General features: G+C 40.8%; 1 protein-coding gene and 1 pseudogene across 1 annotated transcript; one reads left to right on the top strand and one right to left on the bottom strand.

The window, feature by feature from the left end:
- Positions 1–1,289: 1,289 nt before the first annotated feature.
- Positions 1,290–13,985, bottom strand: susd5 (sushi domain containing 5). Its single transcript, XM_042506132.1, has 5 exons — positions 13,898–13,985; positions 11,567–11,744; positions 8,064–8,173; positions 5,033–5,221; positions 1,290–3,273 (listed from the first exon to the last, which is right to left on the bottom strand). The coding sequence occupies exons 1-5, from the start codon at positions 13,983–13,985 to the stop codon at positions 1,427–1,429; spliced, it is 2,412 nt and encodes an 803-aa protein (XP_042362066.1). The 3' UTR covers positions 1,290–1,426.
- A 2,167-nt stretch (positions 13,986–16,152) lies between these two features.
- Positions 16,153–19,657, top strand: LOC121958182 (annotated as a pseudogene).
- Positions 19,658–22,994: the final 3,337 nt, after the last annotated feature.

Below are 22,994 nucleotides of genomic sequence, written 5' to 3'. Positions count from 1 at the left end.
CTGACTGGCGAATTGCACGGACCTGACACACACACACACACACACACACACACACACACACACACACACACACACACACACACGTAACACACACACACGCAAAAAGGGTTGATTCTGCAGTCTGGATGGACTCCCCAGCCGACTGTCAAAACCAACAGAGACGGAAAGATCTGACAATGTTTCTTCCCTCTTTGTCACACCTTTCCCGCCATACCATTCAATTGACCCTGTCATCTGGCCTAACCCTCATCATCATCGTCATCATCCTTTTCTTTGGTCCTTGCTGGTTTGACAGAAGCCCAGCCGATCATTTGGAACTACCTGCCCAAATCTGCTGTGATGATCTTAAGTGTTTTGAGCTTCTCGCCATTTTGTAACAAGTGGAATACAGTTTTTGTCAAAACACGGACAAACAGAAAAAGATTGAAGAACAACACCGCTAAATCAACAGCAAAAAAAGCACTCAGTGAAGTCAACAAAAAAGGTAACACAGAGAATCTTTACCACAATGTCCAAGAGCTTTGGAAAGTTGAAGTCTCAGTTCATATATTATTGTGGGCTGGCATGCCTTCTTGTGGTTTTCCTACATGGTTGTAATCTCCTTTTCCAGTTCCTGGAGTCCAGTACAGACTCTGCCCCTTCACATGTCCAACTAGATCATATTTGAAAATATTGGGTAAGTATAACACAGATGGCAAAAATTCCTTAAAATCACTGTACTATCTTGTATCGCTGTGTTAAGGCCCAGACACACCAAACTGACATCAAAGAACTAGTGGCGGCAAAGGCCAACGAACACACCACAAACACTACAACTAACAGCCAGCTAGTACGTACATACCAGAGGAAATAACTCTCTATACCAGCAGGCTGCAGTCATCAGTATTGGTCACTGAAAAAGGGCAACCTAAAGATCGACAGGAAGTTTAAATAATAGCAATTTCAAACCATTTCTGCAAAAGAGCTCAATGGCAAAAAAACCCCAAATACAACCTAAGTGATTTTCTTTACTGATAGGCTCTGCCATTTTCAATGCTGATTCAACATGCTGTATCTGCCCCCCCACCCCCAAAAAAAGAGACCGCAAACAGGGGTCAATTGGTGCCATCGGGGCAGGACACACCACCAAAAGTATGGTGACAGATGCTCACCAACGGCCCAACACTGACCAAAGGCTGACTGTCTGCTTGGTGTGTCAGGGCTCTTAAACATCAGATCTTACAGTTTCACACAGTCACATAGGTGAGGTGTTGCTCATCAAAAAAGGGCTGTAGCACATCTGTTCATACCTATCCAAAAATCTTCAACTATGCAGTAGTTTCTAGCGAGATGAGGGGCTGTGCTTTGCTCTCAACTTCATCTGAATCTTCTCGTCCTTCCCAAATGTCTCTGTCCTCTGTCAGTGTCCCTCTTTTGTCCATTGCTCTTACACTTTTTGCTGCATCTCTATCTGTTGGCCCTGTCTGGTCTGACTCTGGCCCTTTCCATTCATCTCATACACTGAGCTCTTCTGCTGTTGTCGTCGGTAGCACCACACCCCGACAATGACCGCCGTGGCAACTGCACATACCGCCACAATTATGGCTGCCACTGTGGGGCCTCGGCTAGCGGAGCTTGGGGGATGGGGAGGGCAATTTTCACCTGTACAGATCGCCTCCCCCATCTCTCCCTCCATCTCGCCCCTCTCGCCGGTCTCACTGGGCAGGTTACGTAACGTGTGCTCCTCCATTCCCTCATTGTCACTGTCGTGCATCGGAGGAACTGGGCCGTGATCGAGTAAAGGATGCTGAGTAAGGTGCCAGGAGTGGGTGGGAGCTACCTGTTGAGTGTCGTAGTCCAGTGTGTCAGAGTATGAGGGGGAGTCTGACGACTGTGAGGGAGCAGCAGTAGGGATGAAGCCAGGCAGCATCTCCTCCACTACCCCTTGATCTAAGGCAGGCTCCGTAGTGGGAGACTCTGGTGCCTCGGGCAAACTGGTGTAAGGGACGGGTCTACGAATTTCCACCTCGTTGGGTCTGTCTGTTGTCCCGACAACTGTCCCCCTGACTGTGTCCTTTGTTCTTGCCCTTTCTGTTGTGGAGTCACCATTTTCTCTTGCTTCAGGAATGACAGGGTAGCCGTCTAGCCAGGTGTCGTCTGTGGTTGCCTCTGCTTCTTTGTGAGTGACATTGTTACGCCCATCCGTTGCTATAGAGAAGATTACATGTTGATTATCATCTTCTTCATGGCTATCATGATCATCATAGTCGTGATGGTCATCGTGCTCATGATCATCATGATCAATGTAACGGTCGTCATGATTCTCCTCTGGGTCATAATGCTCCTCATGGTCGTCATGGTCATCAGGGTCTGGATGTTCCTCAGAGCCATCTAGACGTTTTTGGTCATCGTCACCAAGATCATCGGTCAAATCCTCATGCTCTTCATAGCTTTCATGTTCTCCGAAAGTATCGTCATACTCCTGGCTGCCATAGCGAACATGACTGCGGTCCTCTTCGTGTTCTCCCATGTCATAATGGTCGTCACGGTCATCATATTTCTCGTGGCGGTCTTGTCTGTCTTCCCGCTGAGCTGGAATGTAATGCTTCACATGATCATCACGGTCATCTTCGTCCTGGCGACTGTCATCTTGATCATCATGGTGGCTGTCGTCATGGGCATCAGGATCGTCATGCTTGCTGTCATTATGATCATCTCGGTCATCTGTGTCACCATCATCATAGCTGTCTCGCTCATGGTCATCAAAAGCAACTGGACGCTGGTGGTGGTGCTTTTCTTGGCTTTCGTGCTCTTTACTCTCCTCTGATTGGGCGCCTGAGGCTCTCTGTGTGGTTTGTGTTAGTGGATTGCTGGAGACAGGATGTCCCTCATCCTGGAAGGCCTCAGAGGGGAACCAGAAGAGGTGTTTCTGGGAGAGAAGAGAGACGGGTGCTTCTGTTGCTGCAGCTGCATCAGTCCTGACCACCTCCCTCCTCTCCTGCTCCCATGGATGGCCTATGAAGTCCTCAACAGCACGGTCCTCGTCTCTTTCTCCTCCTTCCAAAGCTCCCCCCATATCATGATCTCCATGTTGGTTGTGATGCTCGTTGTCTACTATTGCACTGAGGCTCATCTCTTTCTGCTCCTGACTCCTTTCCCCCTCCGGATACGCAGCTTCATGCACCTCCTCGTACACCTCACCATGAGCCTCCTCTGGTCTCTCGTTGTGGCGCTCTGCCTCTCCATAGGAATCTGTGAACTTGTCCTCGTAGTCAATGTGACTTTCCTTCTCATCTGTAGAAACACAGAAAGGACACATTTATGAGATGAGGTGACAAAGCTACCTCCAAAGATAACATTCATGATTTGACAACAAAACACAAAGAACATTTCCATTCAAAAGCCCTATTTGCACAGAACAAGTAAAAACTGGGGACCTCTCTGGTTTTGTAATACTTGTGGAGGTTGTCTTGATTTCTGTGCAAAATCATTTTTCGGAACACTTGTGGAGGTGTGCCATGTTCAACTTGACCTCTCATTGTGATCCACTGCTGTCTCCCACCTGCATGCACTTAACGGTGACACCCTCTACAAAGTTTATAAATTGTTGACTTGTTTTTTGTTTCCCCATTGCACCCTGGTGAAGATCAAGTGTCGAAACTGGTTGGTGTTTTTATGCAAATAGCTAAATAATGGCTTTTTAATATAATTCAATTGCATTTGTCCCTGCTCCACATATGAGTGCCTTAAGTTTGACTTTTCTTGCCATCTGCGGACCCTTTTCTTCAAGTGTTTTTCTTGAGTTTCATTTGACAAAGACAGTCCTCGAGCACACCATTACCTTGTTTTCACATGCATTTTAACCACTCTGCTACTAATGTGCTCCTCTAAGCGACAGTTATCAAATGGATCAATGGATCACGCTATGCTGTGGACCTAGCTGACACAAAATACCAAACTAAAAACAAACTATGGCGACAGCAGCGCATGTAGATGCAGCATCCTGTAGCTCCTCAAATCCTTGCAACTTTTATGGTATACTTTGCTATATTTTTCTATTTTTTTGACACCATGGCCCTTTTCGCTGAAGCATGACATTTCTATGATAGAGAAGCACCCATCAACATCTGGAAAAGTTTTATGGGGTTTGGACTAAATGCAGCAGACCATGAAAGGATCCCCACAAACGTAATTTGCTGAGTGGCCAGTCAGACCAGAGGGGAGAAACGAAACTAAAAGTACCGGATGAAGAGAGGGAGGAGAGCTGGCATCAGGGCGAGGCTGACCCGACTTGGACTGAGAGCTGTTTCTCTAACAAGTCTTCTTCTGGCTGAAGTCTGCTCGCAGGAGAATAAAGTGAATGAGATGCAGCTAAGGCTCACTCAGCAATGGGAAATCAGAGACTGCTCTGTGCACATCTTCACAGAGACATGGTTAACCTCTAACATCCTGGATCGGGCTGTTGCGCTGGATGGGCGAACCTTGTTGGGAGCCGAAAGGACACAAGACTGATGCAAATTCAAAAAATGCACTGTAGTAATCGAATGATGCCACCAGCAGCAACATGCCTGAGCATCTGGATAGAACTTTTCAAAGTAGCTGGTGATTTTAATCAACTCATCCTTCAACTCTAAAGATGTAACTGGATCAAGACCAAATTAAATTTTGATTTTTAAACTTTATTTTAAAAATGACAAATAAATCTACCTTCTACCTTAAACTAACCATGCACACAAGACTCCTATTCTGCTTTTAGAGACAACTCTTGCCCCTTGAACTGGGCCACACCATGGCATGTCACACTGTGGTGTCATAGCAGTCATTTTCAACTCACAACTGAGACTCTGTTTTCCAAAAAGCCAAGAATCAAGCAGTGATCACCCAACAACACTGGGGGCTAACAAGAAAGAGGTGAGGAGGTTGACCTCGAAGTGATCTCCTGTCTGTCTCGGTCAAATCATGAAGCTTTGAAGAAAACGAACAAAAGGGTACTTTCTCTTTTTCCTTCCTCCTATTTATGTCTCCAAGATAAACAGTTTAAATGCCTTCTTACCTTTGACACATAACTCCACCAGTCCATACCACTCTCCACAGCTGTCGCACAGCAGGCTGAAGGCACTGTGTCCACTGGGCATTACATAACCTGGCACACATGTGTACAGCAGCTCGTCTCCCATCTCATACCCAGTGTGCCCCTGCAGACGGGTGTTTGGAAAGGATGGAGGGTCACCACACGGCACACCTGTCAACAACAAACACAGAGATGCTTGTAATCCAAAAAAAGTGAAATATGAATGTTTTGAGTTGTTAAACTATTAGATAGAGATGATGCAATCTCAACTCAGTGTTCAAGACTGTGTGGTTAACAAAACACAAGTCATTATTATTATCCAGCTTTACAGCATCACTATCCTATTGTAAACAGCAAGAGATTAGAATGACTCAAGGGACATGGAGCAATTGGCTTTGTGAAAAATGTGGATGTAATTTTGACAAACAAGACCACCAACAATGCCACAGATGTGAGATAAAGGCTGTGTATTGTCCTGACTCTGGTCTAACTTTTTATGGTAATAATACAGAAACAATACAGTTTAATTGACAAATAATAGAATGCTGACTTGCTACATCTTTAAGTTTTCAGTGATTTTATTTTCTCTCCAAAATAAATGAAAATAAAAATAAAAATAAAAGTATTTAATATTTGTAAATAAAACTTGCAAATGACAGGACAAAATTGGTGTTTTTGCAGGTTTTAGTCCATTTTGCTACAGATCATTATCCTTTACATTGCTACTGACCATTTTCCAAAACAAACACTTTTGGTGCATTTTCCTTCCTTCCATGCAGACAATGGTATCAGTTTAACAGATCATTTGAATCTTGTCTGACTCCGCAGGGCATGATGTCAAAGTTTCCCACCAAAATATAACAGCAACAAATTAATCTGCACTTTTTGCATTAAAACTGAACAATAATGTATTGTTGCTATGCTACAATAATAATGTAATATTGGTTATATCTTTAAAATGGAAATAGATAAATTTCTGTTTTATTTTATCATTATAAAGTAAACACTGATTTAACAATGTATTGGTGATAGAATAATGACACCATTCACGTTCAGATTGCTTCCCTAGAAGCTTTGCTTTCACTAGGCATATCTGTCTGCCACCGGGTATGATCTCCCTGGAAATGAAGACCCAATTTACAGCACTAAGGAAGGGCATCAACCAATGCACAGCCAAAACAGGAAAAACAAATAGTGCTTTTGTTTAACCCGGTAGCTATCAGCTGCTTTCCCCAGTAACCAAAGAGTACCAATGTTATTTACAATTACTATCCCCAGTAGCAAACATGGCAGACATTTGAGGAACCAAAGTAACTGAGTAAAACAAAATGCAGTGTGTCCATTTTTTTGGTTGTTGCTAAGATCTGAGGAAAATAGAAAACAATCTGGTTGTCTTTGTGACAGAAAAGTTAACAATAACACCACTGCAAACACTAGAGGCATTGAAAAGTATTTCCACTTTAAAGTGCTCAAACAGAAGAAATTTATAAAAACAACAATATAACGACAACCAAAAAGTAACTTTATAGAAAATGAAGCAAGTTTCAAGTGTAAAAGTTGATTTTTAACATTTTATACTAAAATTACTTTTATCAGTGTCTACAAATGTCTACATACATTGTCATAATTAGTGTGGGGATTCTTGAGTTATGGCCAAAAGCATATTTCGTGAGGTCAGTGATTTTTGACCACCAAATTCTATTCAGTTCATTGTTAAGTCCAAGTGGATGCATGTGTTAAATTTGAGGAAATACCCTTAAGGTCTTTTTGAGATATCAAGTCATGAGAATAAGACGACCAAGGTCACAGTGACCTTGACCTTTGACCCTCAAAATCTAAACTGTGCTATGTTGAGTCCAAGTGGACGTTTGTTCCTTATGTGAAGAACTTCCCTGAAGGTGTTTTTGATATTCCAATTTCACATGGATGTAACATAGGGACGTACTGACAAACCGAAAACATAACTGACTTAATTCACTGTATTTATTTATTTAACCTTATTTAACCAGGTTGGTCCCAGGTTGGTCCCACTGAGACCTGGCAGTGAGGACACAAAATTGCAGACAGAGACACAAAGGGAGACAAAACGCAATTCACAAGCACTAAACTTTGCATTAAAAGAGAACTATCTATAAATCAAAAGAGAGCTTTCCAGTTGTACAACCAAGTCGGTTAAAAACATCGACATCCTATAGAATCTGCTTCTAAGTCTTTCATTATAGATGTAAAACATTGACAGACACCAGCTCCCTGAGTTTCAAATCATTCTGCAACAAATTCCAGGCTGAGGGTGCAGAAAACCCAAGAGCCCTTTTCCCAATTTCTGGCCAAGCGTAATGTCATTTTAAAATTACTTTAAACTGTGTGTTGCCTTGATAATGAGGTTAATGGGGCACTTTATACCTTCAAACCTCCTATCATAACCATAATAACCATAGCTACATTATCTGTAAGCACAACCACAACCCTGCCTGTGAGGCAGCACACTGTTCATTTTTTCCCACAGCAAAGGGTTTGTGTGTGTGTGGTATCTAAACAGCCACAGTAGCTCTGCAGTTCATGCAGAAGGACTAGAGACCTCTTCTGGACGGCGACCAATAAATAGTCTGATCCAAACCCACCCATGACAGCACCCCTCCCCTCCCTGATCCATGCCACTGGAATAGGTGTGTGAAATTTAGCTCAAGCTCCATCTGGGCTTACGTACAGTCGTGGATCAGGGTATATCATCGCATACACATCACACACTCAGATATTCATGAGGTGGCAGAAAGATTGGCAAATGATGAAAGACATGAGTAAAAAAAATGGTAAACACACACGCACTTGCAGGATGGCGGTGTTGAAAGTGCAGGATGGAAGGAATGCAGGAGCACAGCCTCTTTCACACCTCAGTAAATACCTCACTAAAGACCCACTTCAAAAAACTCATCCACTCATATCCTGGTCACTGCTCACAACTTTATGTACAGATTAATAAAATATGAGTGTATATTTTTGTGTTTTTACTGACCTTTGTCTTTGATACAGAAGGCATCCAGGTGTGCAGCGTCCTCTGTGGCATTTTCTGTTCTGACATCCACAGCTTTCAGTGCACTGCCCACCACATTACACACCGTGGTCCTAAATCAATAGATACATTTGTAGAAATTAATATTCACACAAACACATTCATTAATTACAGTGTCATATGAGAGTAAATGGCCTACAGCGACTCATTTAAGCACCCTCGAGGGACTCAAGGATTGAGAGTGATCTTAATTAAACCCAGTGTGTTTACTTTTAACACACACTCTTACTCTCACTTAAGCTACACATACACAGAAACATACTTCCTTATGTACACACCTTGCACTTAAGGCATATCAGCATGGTGGAAATTAACACAGTAAATTAATTCCAAAACTACATTTAACTACAACTTTTGAGGTATATGATTATTTCCATTTTATCTTTATTTATACATCTACTTCAACTTGACTACATTTCAGGGGAAATATGGTACTTTTTAACCCATATTTGACAATTTTAGTCACTACTCACTTTTTAGGTCATGATTTACTGTGAAACTGCAACACTTAGGGATGGTACGTCAAATTATGCTTGTTGCATGCATTTTATTTTTCCAAAATAAACTTTTCATTTTGACAGGAAATTAACGGTTCCCAGTCGTCAAATGTCTCTTTTCAAAATAAACTCCAAACACAAGTTTAAACTTCATTTTCAGGTTAACTGCCTGAGGTTTAGGTAACAAAAGTATGTGGTTAGTTTAAGAAAAAAAACATGATTTGACTCGAATAAGTATGTTATTAATGTAATGTAATGTCACGTGACATATGGCACTAGCATAGTATGCTACGCATGACTCAATGAATTGATTTTTGGTTTGAGACCAGAAATGATAAGCAGTCTCCTGGGTGAAAGTCCAGAGTTTGTTTGACCCTTCCACCTCCTCTCTCACCCATTCTATTCAGACTTTCTTGCTCTTTATAAAAACGGTATATGTTCAGAGCGTCAAAAAGTGCTGCTGGCTGCTGCTTCTAATACCATCGCTAAAAGGTGCCTCAGTGCATTGATGTCTGACGCCAAGGGCCACTGACAGGTAGTATTTGACGAGTTCGGAGTAAGACTGTGTTGCCAAAATAAATCATATATCAAGAAAAATATCAGCAAGGAATGAACTGCTGAAAAGCCTGTAGACTTATATATATGGGTAATATGGCGACACACAGATATATAGAGTACGTGCTGTTCTATCGGTCACCCTCTGTTTTGTTACTTATTCAAATATTATTACAGCATGACATCAGAGTCCAGGAACACACATCATGGCTCAGACATGCTGCAGTATCAGCATTTGCAGCCTGTGGCACAATATTATCACACAGCAGCACATTAGGAATAGATGTTCCCATGCTGAAGCCTTAAGTTACACCCAACCTCATACAGAACAATCATAACATTAAGGACTTAATATAATACACATCCCATAGGGACCAAATGAATAATGTGGGCAGTGCACAATGCCTACAAGCTGCAGTGGCAAAAAAAGAAGCTGAGTAAATAGTCTATTTTTGATGCCATGTTGAGGTTTATAGCATCATTAGCTCATTTGTCATCCAAAAGCACCAGATAAGACTGACTCAAACTTCCCAGGCCAATCAAATCATGTTCCCATAGCAGCTCCCGACACCAATTAACCTCACACACTCGGAATCATCATTAAAAGACCATATTTCACTTTTCCTTCAATATTGCATGGTAATATTAAGCATCATTAAATGGAAAAGGTGTGTGTGTGTGTGTGTGTGTGTGTGTGTGTGTGTGTGTGAGTTAATCAAAGCATCAGTAATTGGAAAGAATTTGACTGGCAGCGCAGTGAGACTGTGAGAAGCAGTGTGAGTCATACTGCATGCTTGTGCCATGCTAACTTCAGCTTATAAGGACAAAAATCTGAGAGAGAGAGACTGGCAGCGAGAGAGAAAACACTAAGAGCGAGACAAAACACACAAAGACTGTTTTTACATTAACTGCAGGCATGTGTGAGAGAGAAATACTGACCTCCATCAGGGACAAGAGACACTTCACCTGACCAAAGAACCATTTCTCAGAACCATCACCTTGCATGACATAACTATTACAAGGAAAAATCCCGAAGAAATGTGTGTGTGTGTGTGTGTGTGTGTGTGTGTGTGTCCATTGTTATTATTGTGTTTGGTTACCGTGGCAGCAGATCGATGATTGACAGGTAGGAGGAAGACGTTAAGGTAGGAGAGTGAATCTAAGAGGCACTTGTTATTATGCAACAGACCTAAAAATTATGTCAAGGACTACGGTTTAACTGGCACTGACACCAGAGCGTTACCTACTGGGAAGATGTGCATGACAGCTTCTGAAAAAAGCCCTTACATTGTCAGATGTGTTCTATTCATTTGTGAGTGTCGGGGTGAGGCTCAGGATTAAGACACAGAGAGAGCAGAGTGCACGGGTTATAGGAATGAACTCATTTTAGACACATAGAGCCTTAGATGGATGATACACTGCGGGACGTAGTAAGCAGGTGTTAAAGCTGATGTCCATCAGCCAACATACAGAGAGCAAAAAAATGTGTCAGTTTTTCCTCTGAGCAGATTTTGTCAATTTTTTGATATGCAACACTGACATTTTTTTCATTTTTTTCAACATGCTATGCTACAACTTTTTTTTCGGCATGCTATACTATGACTTTTTTTTCATTTTTTTCCACATGCTATAGTATGAATTTTATTTTTACCATTTATACCATGACTTTTTTCCAGCATACTTTGCCATGCCATGACTTTTCATTCAGTATTTTTGACATGCTGAACTATGACTTTTTCCCCCCAGCTTTTTCTTCTTTCCATACCATTTTATTAAGTCCTTATTTAAGGTGATATTTGAACTCAGCACCATGCCAACATCCATGTAATGTTGCACAGCATGTACATTAAAGCCCTGAAATCTGGTATTGAAACCACACAGACCACAAACTTTTAATGTATTCTCTGTCACCTCCAGAGAACAGCACTAAAGTTGTCAATCACCTCAGTCCGAACTAGCAATATATCTTCTTCTCGAGGTCTAAATTAGCTCTGTCCGTTTGTCTGTCTGTTTCTGTCTCTGGGTGCTGAAAGCTGTGTGTCATGTTACCGTGGAGATGAGAGGTGTAAATGGAGGCAGTTGTCGACATGACACCCCGGCTCAGAATTCCCCCCTTCTCCAGGAAGGAACAGAGGAGTCTTTCTCCCTCTCTTCCTCTCTCTTTTTCTCTTTCCCTCCTGAAATGTGTCACTCTCTTCTTCTTTCCTCCCACTATCTCTGTAACTGCCGCCGCTGCCTTTACTTTCTTTCCCTTTCGTCCCTTCCTGCAACCACTGTCACATACACAGAAGCACACACACCAAAATGACCTTTGACATCTCTGGAAATCTTGAGCCTCCCAACATGTCTCTTAAAACAATAAACACCCTCATGCACAAACTCTTCTTCTCTTACCCCACTGTGCCCCCATACAGCCACCCACGGGTGCATGGGGAGAAGAAGCACTCCACCACAGCATGACGGAGCTCTGCTGCTGAGGCCAAGCGTGCATGTCGTGAGGCACAAGCCCTCTCAGCATCTCTGAAGCCCTGCAGGCCGGAGGAGTTCCTCAGGTCCAACACGAACACTCGACCTGAGAAGAGACAGAGCAGGGAGTAAAGAAAACTTCTGAAACTTCTAATGACCTCTTATATCACACAGTCATAAAGTGACAAGGAGGGTCTGTGAAAAAAACAATGCCCGACCAAAGCCACACATTTAAAACAATATTCACTCATTTTTTGTTTTTATTCTGTTTATTTTGTTTTGTGTTTTCTAAAAGCTTAATGTCGCTCTTTTACACTTGGTCTCTCTTTTTTCTTTTTTCTTCTCTTGCATTGTCTGTGTATGATGTTCTTTTTTATGGTATTGTAGGCTAATGTGAAGCCCTTTGTGTTAGTTAGAAAGTGCTCTTTATTTTAATTTGTCTGTTTTAATTAATCTATTTTAGTTTGTCTTTTAATTTACTCTTTTATTTGTCTAAATTGTGTTTAATTCTATTGTTAGTACTATTATTACTGTGTTTACTGCTAATATTCTTTAAATTGTATTTACTCTTATTGGTATGGGCTGTTGTTATGTTTGTTTTGCAAGTGTTTCTCTCTTGTTTAATTCTACTTTAAATTTTGTCTGGCCTTAGTTCAGCAGTATAATAATAATAATAATAATAATAATAATAATAATAATAATAATAATAATAATAATAATAATAATAATAAATAATAATAATAATATTACATGAACACATTTTTTCACCAAAAAACAATCCACCCAGGTTGGAAGATTACATTTTTTATTATAGATTATATTTGTGCTTACATGTCCTCAGTTTTTCAGCACGGATCATTTTTTGGGCATTCATTGTAATGATTGCTGCAAATGTGTGATGATGTAAGACTGAAACAGTAAACCGGGTTATATATTTTATTTTAAGAGATGTAGATACCTTGTTGTAGCAATGCACAAATATGAATTTGGACTCAAGTGTATAGGTATATTTGCCATGCATGAAACACGAGAGTAGAAGAGGACAATATTAAAGGCATTTACAACATAATTTAATGCAAAGATGGTACAAATAGTGCTTAAGAATTCGCCAGTATGCAGGAAAATGTGTTTGATGTTGAAAATTTTCTGATCCCAACCCCACTTGTTTCACTCTGTATGTGTACCTTGGATTTTGATACTGATACCAAATTCTATATCCTAATAATGTACCATATAAAAATGTTTATTAGAGTGCAAGGTGTAAATAATCAAATAATTAAGACATGTCTCAGCAAATTGTTTAATACCACATAAGGCGACAGTTGCCATCAATTCTTCCAAGATAAGAAAATTAGTATTTGAAGGCAGCTGCTTGAAGACCGAGAACAACACAATTTATCCTCAAGGATCACTCCTGGAGTGTCAGTGGCGAATCTTATAGGCGACTGTCAGGAGGAAATATGGGAAAATGATCCAAAGATCTAATGCTAACACTTGGTCTGCAGTTGGAGCACCACCTCATCAGTGAGTGATCATCACAGTCAAGACATGCTACAGCATTTATGGATATGGTGGAGTGGAGTGTATTTGGAGAACATTAGAGAAGGAGGAAATGAAAAAAAGAAAAAGAAAAGAAAAGGTAATTTTATTTTTTGTAATTTATTATGGCTTGTTGAGTTAATTTGTGTTGATTTCCTGTTATCTCTTATTTGTACTTTATACAGTAATGTTGAATATGATAATATAGGCTACACTTGGGCGGAACCTTGCCGGGCTCTAAATGTGCTAGGTCCGGCACAGTCTGGAGTGGCAGGCGTGAACAATTTACAGGAGCACGGGTGTATCTTCCGTTATCACCTCATTGTAACGTCATTAGCAGGTGTTCAGAATCATTTAAGAAAATATGTTTACATGTTCTTTGGAAATTCATCCATTTGCACATCTTTTTTAGATAACTGAGACTTTTTAAAATTTCCGTGTTCTTTTCAGGGGGAGGAACCCCACGCGCTGAGAGGGGGAAATACTTTATGATTAAAAAATGCACGAGACTACAGCGCAGGTGCAATTTGTTAGCGCGCGCTTCCACCACTGAGCTCTGAGTAAGGATTAGTGCATCACCAGCTCCTAACTTTCATGATGGAAACTTATTTAATATTCAAATAAAAGCTTGCAATAATGTTTAGGAATAGTTTAATAGAATCTCTTATGGATATAGTAGCTTTTACATTGGTCTTCTGTTATAATAAAAGGTTCACTTACCGTCTGCATTTACAACAGAGGTCAAAACAAGACAAGCCAGGCATCCAAAGAGCAGTGATAGACCAACTTGGTTACAATGATCCAGCATCTTTTGGCAAAATCTCACTTTTTTTTAAAAAAAAGTTATGTCCCAAAAGAGAGAAAAAAAACTTCCAAATGACTTGTGTGTTCACAGTCCTGCAGGTCAATGTGAGTGGAGGGGACACGCAGAGGTGGGACTGAGCTGCAGAAGGTGAGCTTGTTGACAAGTGCGGGTGATAACGGAAAGAAAACGGTCAGAGCGGCTCAGGAGCGAGGCGCAGTTTATCTCCCCCAAATAGTCGCCTTCGCAAGCAGATGGAGCACCGGTGTGAAAACTCGCGTGTCCCCGTAAGTCAATACGTCACGGCTCAAAATCTTGAGGGTGGGGAAAGACGGTCAGAGAGACTACCGGACTGCTCCTTCACGCACAGAGAGAGAGAGAGAGGGGAAATGGATAAGAAGCTAAAGTTTAAGTAAAAGGAATTATACCACACTGTAAAAATACTTTGTTAGCTTACAAGTAAAAGCCCTTCATTTAAAAATCCTCCAATCATCAAAAAAAAAAAACAACTCTTGAAAATTATTTTCAAAAGAAAAGAAGAAGAAAAAAAACAATTTCAAAAGGATGAACCAAATGTAAAATAACATCCCCCAATAAAATAGAGAAATACTTAAACATTTATCAGAATAGTTGGCAATTAATTTTCTATAAAATCGACGGATTGTTTACTCAACGAATTGTTGCAGCTGTACTTGTATCAACTGTTTAAAAATTTTATTTATAACAAAACATCATATTTTATTAACACTCGTTATGTTTTTATGCAAATATCTTCATTTGTTAAGTAACTTAAATGTACAGATAAATGTGATGAAATTAAATGTACAATATTCACCTCTGGTACAAATAGTACAAGTACAAATACCTCTGATTCATATTTAAGTAGCCTACAGTACATGAGTAAATGAACTTAGTTACACTCCACAAAAAGCTATGGATTTTAGAAATGTAAGGAAAGAGAAATGTACTTGCACTACTTTGCTATTTAAAGACAATTTAACACCAAGTGGCTAATGAGGGCCCTCAGGTTCAGCACACACAAATGGAGCTGATCCTCTGAGTATTAAATCTTAATTAATGTGAATTGTCCCTTCTGCTAGGGCCAACCTCCCTCTGTTGGTTGGTGTGTGTGTGTGTGTGTGTGTGTGTGTGTGTGTGTGTGTGTGTGTGTGTGTGTGCGTGTCCTCTGTGTGTGTGTGTGTGTGTGCTTGTGTACATGCATGGGTGTGTGTGTGTCCCATTTGGTCAGGCAGATAAAGACGGATGACCATAGCCCATAGAGAGCTTTTTGAAGCATTCATGCATTGTTTCAGTGAATCTGCAGATGTAGATAACCAACCCACATACCACTACCAGCACTTACATATACGATCCACACCACAAAACCTAAAGCAACAGTATACCCTATAAAACCTTCAATAAAATTTATCAGTTTGCACAAAGGCTTTTTATAAAAATATAAATCAAAAAATGCACAAAACAAACATTTGCATTTCCCTCTTATTTACACATGCACAAACATCACATGCAAAAGGTGTTACAACTGTAGCATGACGTTTTCCTCCCGTGAATGTATATGTTTGGGTCATTTTGTTCATCAACAAGCAACAAGAATGGGATATTTCGTTTTGGAAAAATCAGCTCTTGACCTTGAAAACAGTAACTGATAAAGCAGTCTCCCCACAATGTCCATTTAGTAGCTGTTCTCTGGCTTTTACATAAGCTGAAATTCCATACTAACATGCTATTTAGTGGGCAAAAAGAGTAAGTGAGATTTTATTGTATGTTCATATGAAACCCATAGTACGTGAAATGTAGACTATCTTGGTAAATATTATTGGTAAGGTATCCAAAATTGCATTTGTGAGGAAGAATCCAAATTAAGCTACGAAATGTCCTAAAAGAGGATACTCCCAGGGGAGCCCAAGGGACAGATGAACAGGATACAACCCAAGCATTCGGACAAATGACAACGAGTAAGATATGCACATGTAGCAGGTGCAGCTGGATCAATGCACAGGAAGCAGCCCTCGTGAGACGTCAGAGGAGCCGAGCCCCGCGTCACCCCTCAGAGCCCGGAACCTCCATGAGTGGTGCCAATTTGACAACAATGTGGACAAATGTAGCAACCATAAAGGGGGGTGCAGAGAGGAAACTCCACATTATGGCTACCATGATCATCAGCTTTGTAAAAGAAAGGTTTGGTACAGTTGAGAAGGGTGGTACCAAAGCCCAGTACTCCAGGAACCGCAGAGCAGAGAAGATCACTCAGCTAAGACATGATCTGCAACTGTTGAAGAAGCAGTTCAAGGGGGCAAGCGAGGATGAGAAGAATGGGCTGTATCTATTGAAGAATCAGTACATCGTTTCCTCTGTGCAGAAGGGAGGGATCCCAGTTGTCCCAGGATGCCTTGAACACACCGGAGTGGTAACACAGCTGATCAGAGAGGCACGAGTAGGGAAAGGAGACCTGGCTGTGCTGTGGTTGGACCTCGCTAATGCTTACGGCTCCATACCACACCAACTGGTTGAGATTGCACTGGTGCGGCACTAAGTCCTGAGCAAAATCAAGAACCTGATCATAGATTATTATGACAACTTTGATCTGAGGTTCACTTCTGGGACTATCAAATCTGAGTGGCTTTGACTGGAGAAGGGGATCATCACTGGTTGCACCATCTCCATGATCCTCTTCTCCCTGGCAATGAACATGCTAGTCAAGTCAGCTGAGGTAGAGTGCCAAGGCCCAGTGACCAAGTCTGGAGTCTGGCAGCCCCCATTAGAGCATTCATGGATGACCTGACTGTAACAACCTCATCAGTCCTAAGAACCAAATGGATCCTCCAAGGCTTGGAGAGGCTGATAGTGTGGGCTCAAATGTGTTTCAAGCCAGCAAAATCGAGGTCCTTGGTGCTGATGAAAGGGAAGGTAACAGACCGGTTCCACTTCTCACTCGGAGGCACCCGAATCCCATCAGTCGCTGAAAAACCTGTGAAGAGCCTTGGAAAATCCTTCAACTCCACACTGAAAGATGCTGCTTCCATCAAGTCAACAAACAAAGAACTGGAAGGATGGTTGACTGCTGTGGACAAATCAGGATTGCCAGGATATACCAGCACGGGATCTTATCAAGGGTATGATGGCCCCTGCTGGTGTATGAATTCCCAATGTATACTGTGGAGGGGTTTGAGAGAAGAATCAGCTGTCACTTCAGAAGGTGGTTAGGGTTGCTGAAGAGTTTGAGCAGCATTGCCCTGTATGGCAACACAAACAAGCTAAGACTTCCCTTCAACAGCCTTAGCGAGGAGTTCACGGTAACACGTGCGAGGGAGGTTCTCAAATATAGGGAATCCAGTGAAGAAGAGCTGTATGCAAGCCAGGCAGTGGGGCTGCGGCAACAAGGTGCATGGACCAATTGGGAACAAGCAATGGACAGAAAGATCTCGTGGCCCAAGTTGAGGAAGACCGAACCCTTCCACATCAGATTCCTCATCCAGTCCGTGTATGACGTTTTGCCCAGCCCATCCAACTTCTTCTGTTGGGGCAAGGTTGAATCACCATCATGTCACTTGTGCCAAGGAAGAGGAACTCTGGAGCACATCTTCAGCAGCTGCTTGCTGAGTCCATCTGTAGCACCATCGACCAGCTCAAGCATCTCCAACCATTGAGGCTCCAAATTGCTTTTGTGAGAGCAGGAGAACTTCCAAAACTCCAACCAAAATCCCAGATAGGCCTCCTAGGAACAGCACAAGACTGGCAAATGAGGGTGGATCTGGGAAAGCAACAGAGATTCTCGGAGGGCATGGTGGAGACCACCCTCAGACCAGATATAGTGCTTTTCTCTGAGATATTGAAGCAGGTGATTCTGATGGAGCTGACAGTGCCTTGGGAAGAATGGATGGAGGAGACCAATGAAAGGAAGAGGGCAAAATATGCCAAACTGGTGGAAAAATGCCACAGACGCGGATGGCTTGCACAGTGCATGCTCATTAAAGTAGGAGGAAGGGGCATTGCGGGAAGATCACTGTACAAAGCCTTTAGCCTCTTGGGCATCACTGGGGCACACAAGAGAAAAGCCATTAGCAAAGCTTCGGAAACTGCAGAGAAGGCTGGGCAAATTGTGGGCAAATGCTTTTTGGACACAGGCTGGGAACCGATCTCTCCTGGTCAGGTCAGCTGGTTGAGGGGGTCTGAAGTTTCAAGGCCCAAAACCCCCAATGACCCCAGGTGTCTAAATACACAATAGTAAATATCATTCCACACACACTGATCGTCTTTTTCAACAGGTGAATGTTTTCTGCTGGTAATGGAACTGTAAATGATCAATCTGATCTGAACTTTTCCGAATGTAAGCTACTACATTTCAACTGTTACTTAAAAGTATGTATGTTTTGTTACTAAAATATAAATTTAGAAAGTATTATGTTCTCTGTAAGTATATACTATACTTAAATATCATATCAGAGCCAGACTCGGACTATCTGAGGGCCAGGGGTGAAAAAAATTAAAAGGACACCAACTGCATGTGGTGGGGTAGAAAGTTTCCTAGCATGTGGGGCAGCCTGATTAAAAGTTGATTTAAAGAAATTAAATTATATACAATTTTAAGGCCATCATAACAAGCAAAGTTTTGTTGTGGTAGTTGTTTGAGTTAAAGCTGATTTTAAACAGGTCTAAAATTCCAAATTGTTTTTAAAATAAAAATTATTTGGAAAAAAATAAGGTAAAATATTTTTTTTCTCAATTCATCTATTGTTTGGTTTGTATTTCTGTATTGTAATTGTTAGTATAAAATAGTAAGAGTTGTCATAAATTAAATTAAAGTATTTCTCTCAAAGAAAAGAACCAAATCTCTACATTTGACATTCTGGAATAATTTCAGCTTTAATTCTATTTTGTGTTGGGTTATTAATCAAAAACAATGTGTCACAATCTATAAGATCATATGTTTTGGATGTAAATTCTTACTTAAACTAGTAATTATGGCTGTCAAATCATTTTGGAGTAAAGAGTACAGTCTCTGAACTGTAGTAAGTACAGATATGATGTGATTTGAAATGGTTCTTTAATTTTGTACTTAATATAGTACTTGAGTGAATGTACTTCTAAATGTACTTTGGACTATTCCAGTGGATCAGATTGTTTTGTCAAAAATGGGATAGTTTTTCTGTTCAAACAGATGAAAAAGGATAGAGGATGATGATAACATTTGGAGGAAATGACTTTTTTCCTGCTCCCTGCACGAGGAACGTTGATGGCTGTGAAATACAATACAACTGTTGGAATAAGAAATAAATAAAAAAAAACAGCGACAAAGAAATTCCTTAAGGAGTGACACCTCTGTTGAGTATTCACACTTATTCATCTCTCTCCAATACTTTCTTTCACATTCTGCCTTTTCCATTTTCATAATTCTCCATATTCTCTCTGCCCCAATGGAGTCCCGCATCCCGCTGCTGCATTGTGGCTTTAAATCCCCCAATGATGTTTTTCCATTTCAGTCACTCTTCTCTGTGGTTCTCTGTCACATTTTTGACCACGCTCTCATGCACCTTTAACACTTTCACCTTTCACCTCCTGTTTAGATAGTGTGGATAAAAGAGTTTAAAATGGGCTGGGAACCTGACTCATGCACAGGGGCTATTTCTGGAGAGGTGGGGATCATAGAGGGGGAGTGATGGCAAGGAGGAGAGAGACAGTGATTCACACCTGCACCGTCTCAGAGAGGCTGGTGAGAATTATGTTTGCTGCAGGTGTCCTTCACACAGGTGTGTAATCTCACAGAACTTCCAGTACACACCCATTAGACAATCTGTGGAAGTAAGCACACACACACACACACACACACACACACACACACACACACAGCGACCACAAGATTGCTCTGAGTATGTGTGAGACCAGTGACTTCCCAAGTGAGACATGTCCTGTCAGAGTGAGGTGTAGTGCAGGTGTGTGACTGACTCAGAGGAAGTCATTGGTCATCAGGGACCAGGCGCAGAGGGTGGGGGGGTATGGATTTATCTCCATGGCAACAGCTTCCATGGGGAGCAGGGGTCCAGATACACAGGAACAGCTTTGAAAGCCAAGAGCTGAAGCGGTACACAGGGAAAATTGGTTTTGAGAGAGATGATTGATGTGCCTGTATGAGTGTGTGTGTGTGTGTGTGTGTGTGTGTTGCTGTTCTGTGAAATTTATGTATCTCCAAAGTGTCAACTTTCCATGAGATAAGAAAACAGCCCTGGTTTTAGTTATTTTGACAACGCACCACTTACATAAACCAATGGGTTGTTCGAAGGTTTAATCGGCAGACGTCGCTCAAGGCTTCAGGTCCCCTCTTGGCAATTTCTTTAAAAAATTATAAAAATCACATTTGCAGTAATATTGTGAAAGAAGACCTCAAAAGTAAATTTTCAATTCTAGTTTTGTATTTTTAAAATGACTGCTAATAAAGGTTCCCACTTGGATAGTAAAGCATTATAGTCCCCTATTATTCATGTTCACATGTATATGTGTGTGTGTGTGTGTGTGTTGCTGTTCTGTGAAATCTATGTATCTCCAAAGTGTCAACTTTCCATGAGATAAGAAAACAGCCCTGGTTTTAGTTGTTTTGACAATGCACCAGTTACATAAACCAATGGGTTGTTCGAAGGTTTAATTGGCTATGCTTTCTTTATTTTCATTTCTGAAAATAAGACTCATCAGGTTTTTGTTACATTAGAGTTAGCCACTTATTTTTTACAAAGGGAGGGGGTCCTCATCCACAGACTCAGCCATTTTTCTACAGTAGCCCAGAATGGACAAACCAAGCATTGGCTGTAGATAGGGCCATGAATGTTTTTGTAATGTACATAGTTTTGTTTGGTACCAGCAATTAATGCCTCTGAAATATGGCCATTGGGAAAGGCATTTAATAAATTAATTTTCGTCTCTCCCCCTTCTTTTCTTTATTAGAGATCTCTGTGGGTAATTTATCACCTGGTGAAACCTCCCGGACAATGAACACTGAAGGAATCCTAACCGGGAGTTCACACTATGTACACGGAAGATGTTTCAACTGGTTGTAATCTGCAATCCTCACCACTAGATGTCATTAAATCCTACACACTGCTTCTTTAAACTGAAAATCTTTTGGATATAGATGGTTTTCCCTGGACAGTGACAATATATATATGTGTACAGTGTATGTGTCTGTGCCTGCAAATAAAAATGTCTTTTGTCTACAGCATTCAACTACTTTTTTTTTGCACTTTAAAAACTCATAGGAAACAGAGTAAACTAAAATTAAAAGTAAAAAACAGTAAATTTTAATAAACCAGTAATGAAATAAACAAAAACACAAAAACATGTTTAAAAATACGTAAAGAAAATGAGATGAAACTAATACAGAAAGAGGTCATAAATTGAGATTTTGACAAATTTTGACAAATATATATATATACAGAATGAAGCACAGACAGTATTAAAATCTGTGTATCATCAGCTGAGCTCGACAGAAACATTATGAGTTTAACAGAGATGGCCTTGCTTGACATCATCGCAATCACTGCGAGCGTCAGGACACATTCAACACTGAGCTGCCAGCCGCAGCACAGTCAGGATGAGAAGGACGTGGAGCTATTCAAAGAGCTGAGCTAATGAATTTGACTTTTGATGAGAGATTGTTAATTATCATGCAAAGTGGTGAGACGGGGTGGCACAGGGTTTGAAAATGTGTTGCATGCTGATGAAAGACTGCATTTTAGCACAAGCATCATAAAATATATGCGTTCTTGCAAACACACACACAGATTTCTTTATCTGTGTCATCTCTGTTTTATGCTACAGACTAATTCAGTGTACAATGACTACAGCAGTTAAACGACTGTGTTTGCAGAAAACTGAATATATCCCAATCCCATAGTGTTAAACATAACTAGAAGAAAAGCAGCTGCTTTGAAAAATCTAGAGAAATTACGGTGGGAGTGAAGTCAATTTTTGTCCATTTTAATTTTCAGACATATTTTTGGGGTATTTTGTTTGTCTGATAAATATATCATAAAGAATGTATTTTTAATTATGGGGTAGAACTGTGCCTTTAACCCTTTAAAACACTGAGCAAATTGCTTTAAATGCTCAGAAAAATGGGAAGAGGGCGACAAGTAACTTAACAAAAAATGCCCCAAAATTTAGCAAGAAATCAGTAAAAAGTTACAAGAGGGAAGTTACCTGAAAGTAAGAAAAAATATGTTTAAAGAAAAACCCAAAAGAAGTCTAAACGTTTATCCCTCATTATTTGATAATACCTAATAATCCCCTGAGCTAATTTTCAGATCGCTTCCTTGTCATTACCATTTATTTTTTTCATTTATTTATTTATTTAGCAGTTTGCAGGACATTTCTAGCAAAGTTGCTCATTAAGTTTATTCTCTACATTTTTGAAAGAAGTCAGACTAATTTTCTCAGGCTTAAGAGGTTTAAATGTTATAACAATGCATCTAAATGCAGCACAAGAAAACGGATGTAGGTCCAGGTGTTAATGAAATGACAGAGCTGTCTACCTCTCCAGCAGTGATTCCACTGAGCCAGTATACACAACAACAAGGCCCTAAAACCAGCACACCTGCATATAATTCAGTCAATTATGTTATTAGTCACAGCTGAGTTACTCTCGTGTACAGCGTAGTGGCAGACTGAGGGCAAGAACATCCTACTATTGCAGCATCACTATGACCTTCAAAGCTCCATACAGGGGTTTTCACTTACTTTGCCTAATTAGACCTCTCCTCAGGACTGTATGTGTGTGTGTGTCTGTTTGTGTGTGTGTGTGTGTGTGTGTGTGTGTGTGTGTGTGTGTGTGTGTNTGTGTATGTGTGTGTGTGTGTGTGTGTCTCTGTGTGTGTGTGTGTGTGTGTGTCTGTTTGTGTGTGTGTGTGTGTGTGTGTGTCTGTTTGTGTGTGTGTGTGTGTGTGTGTGTGTGTGTGTCTGTGTGTGTGTGTGTGTGTGTGTGTGTGTGTGTGTGTGTCTGTGTGTGTC

This window comes from Plectropomus leopardus, chromosome 18, assembly GCF_008729295.1.
Source record: "Plectropomus leopardus isolate mb chromosome 18, YSFRI_Pleo_2.0, whole genome shotgun sequence".
NCBI lineage: Eukaryota > Metazoa > Chordata > Actinopteri > Perciformes > Serranidae > Plectropomus > Plectropomus leopardus.
Note: the sequence above shows the minus strand (reverse complement) of the source record. Positions and strands in the feature narration are given on the sequence as shown.

Bases quoted from the DNA above. Each gene is read 5' to 3' on its own strand.
- susd5 (XM_042506132.1), bottom strand. From the start codon at position 13,985: ATGCTGGATCATTGTAACCAAGTTGGTCTATCACTGCTCTTTGGATGC. The intron at 11,745-13,897 runs GTAAGTGAACCT...GTCTCTTCTCAG, and splicing joins CTCTGTTGTAAATGCAGACG to GTCGAGTGTTCGTGTTGGAC. The intron at 8,174-11,566 runs GTAAGAGAAGAA...CTATTGATTTAG, and splicing joins CTGTATGGGGGCACAGTGGG to GACCACGGTGTGTAATGTGG.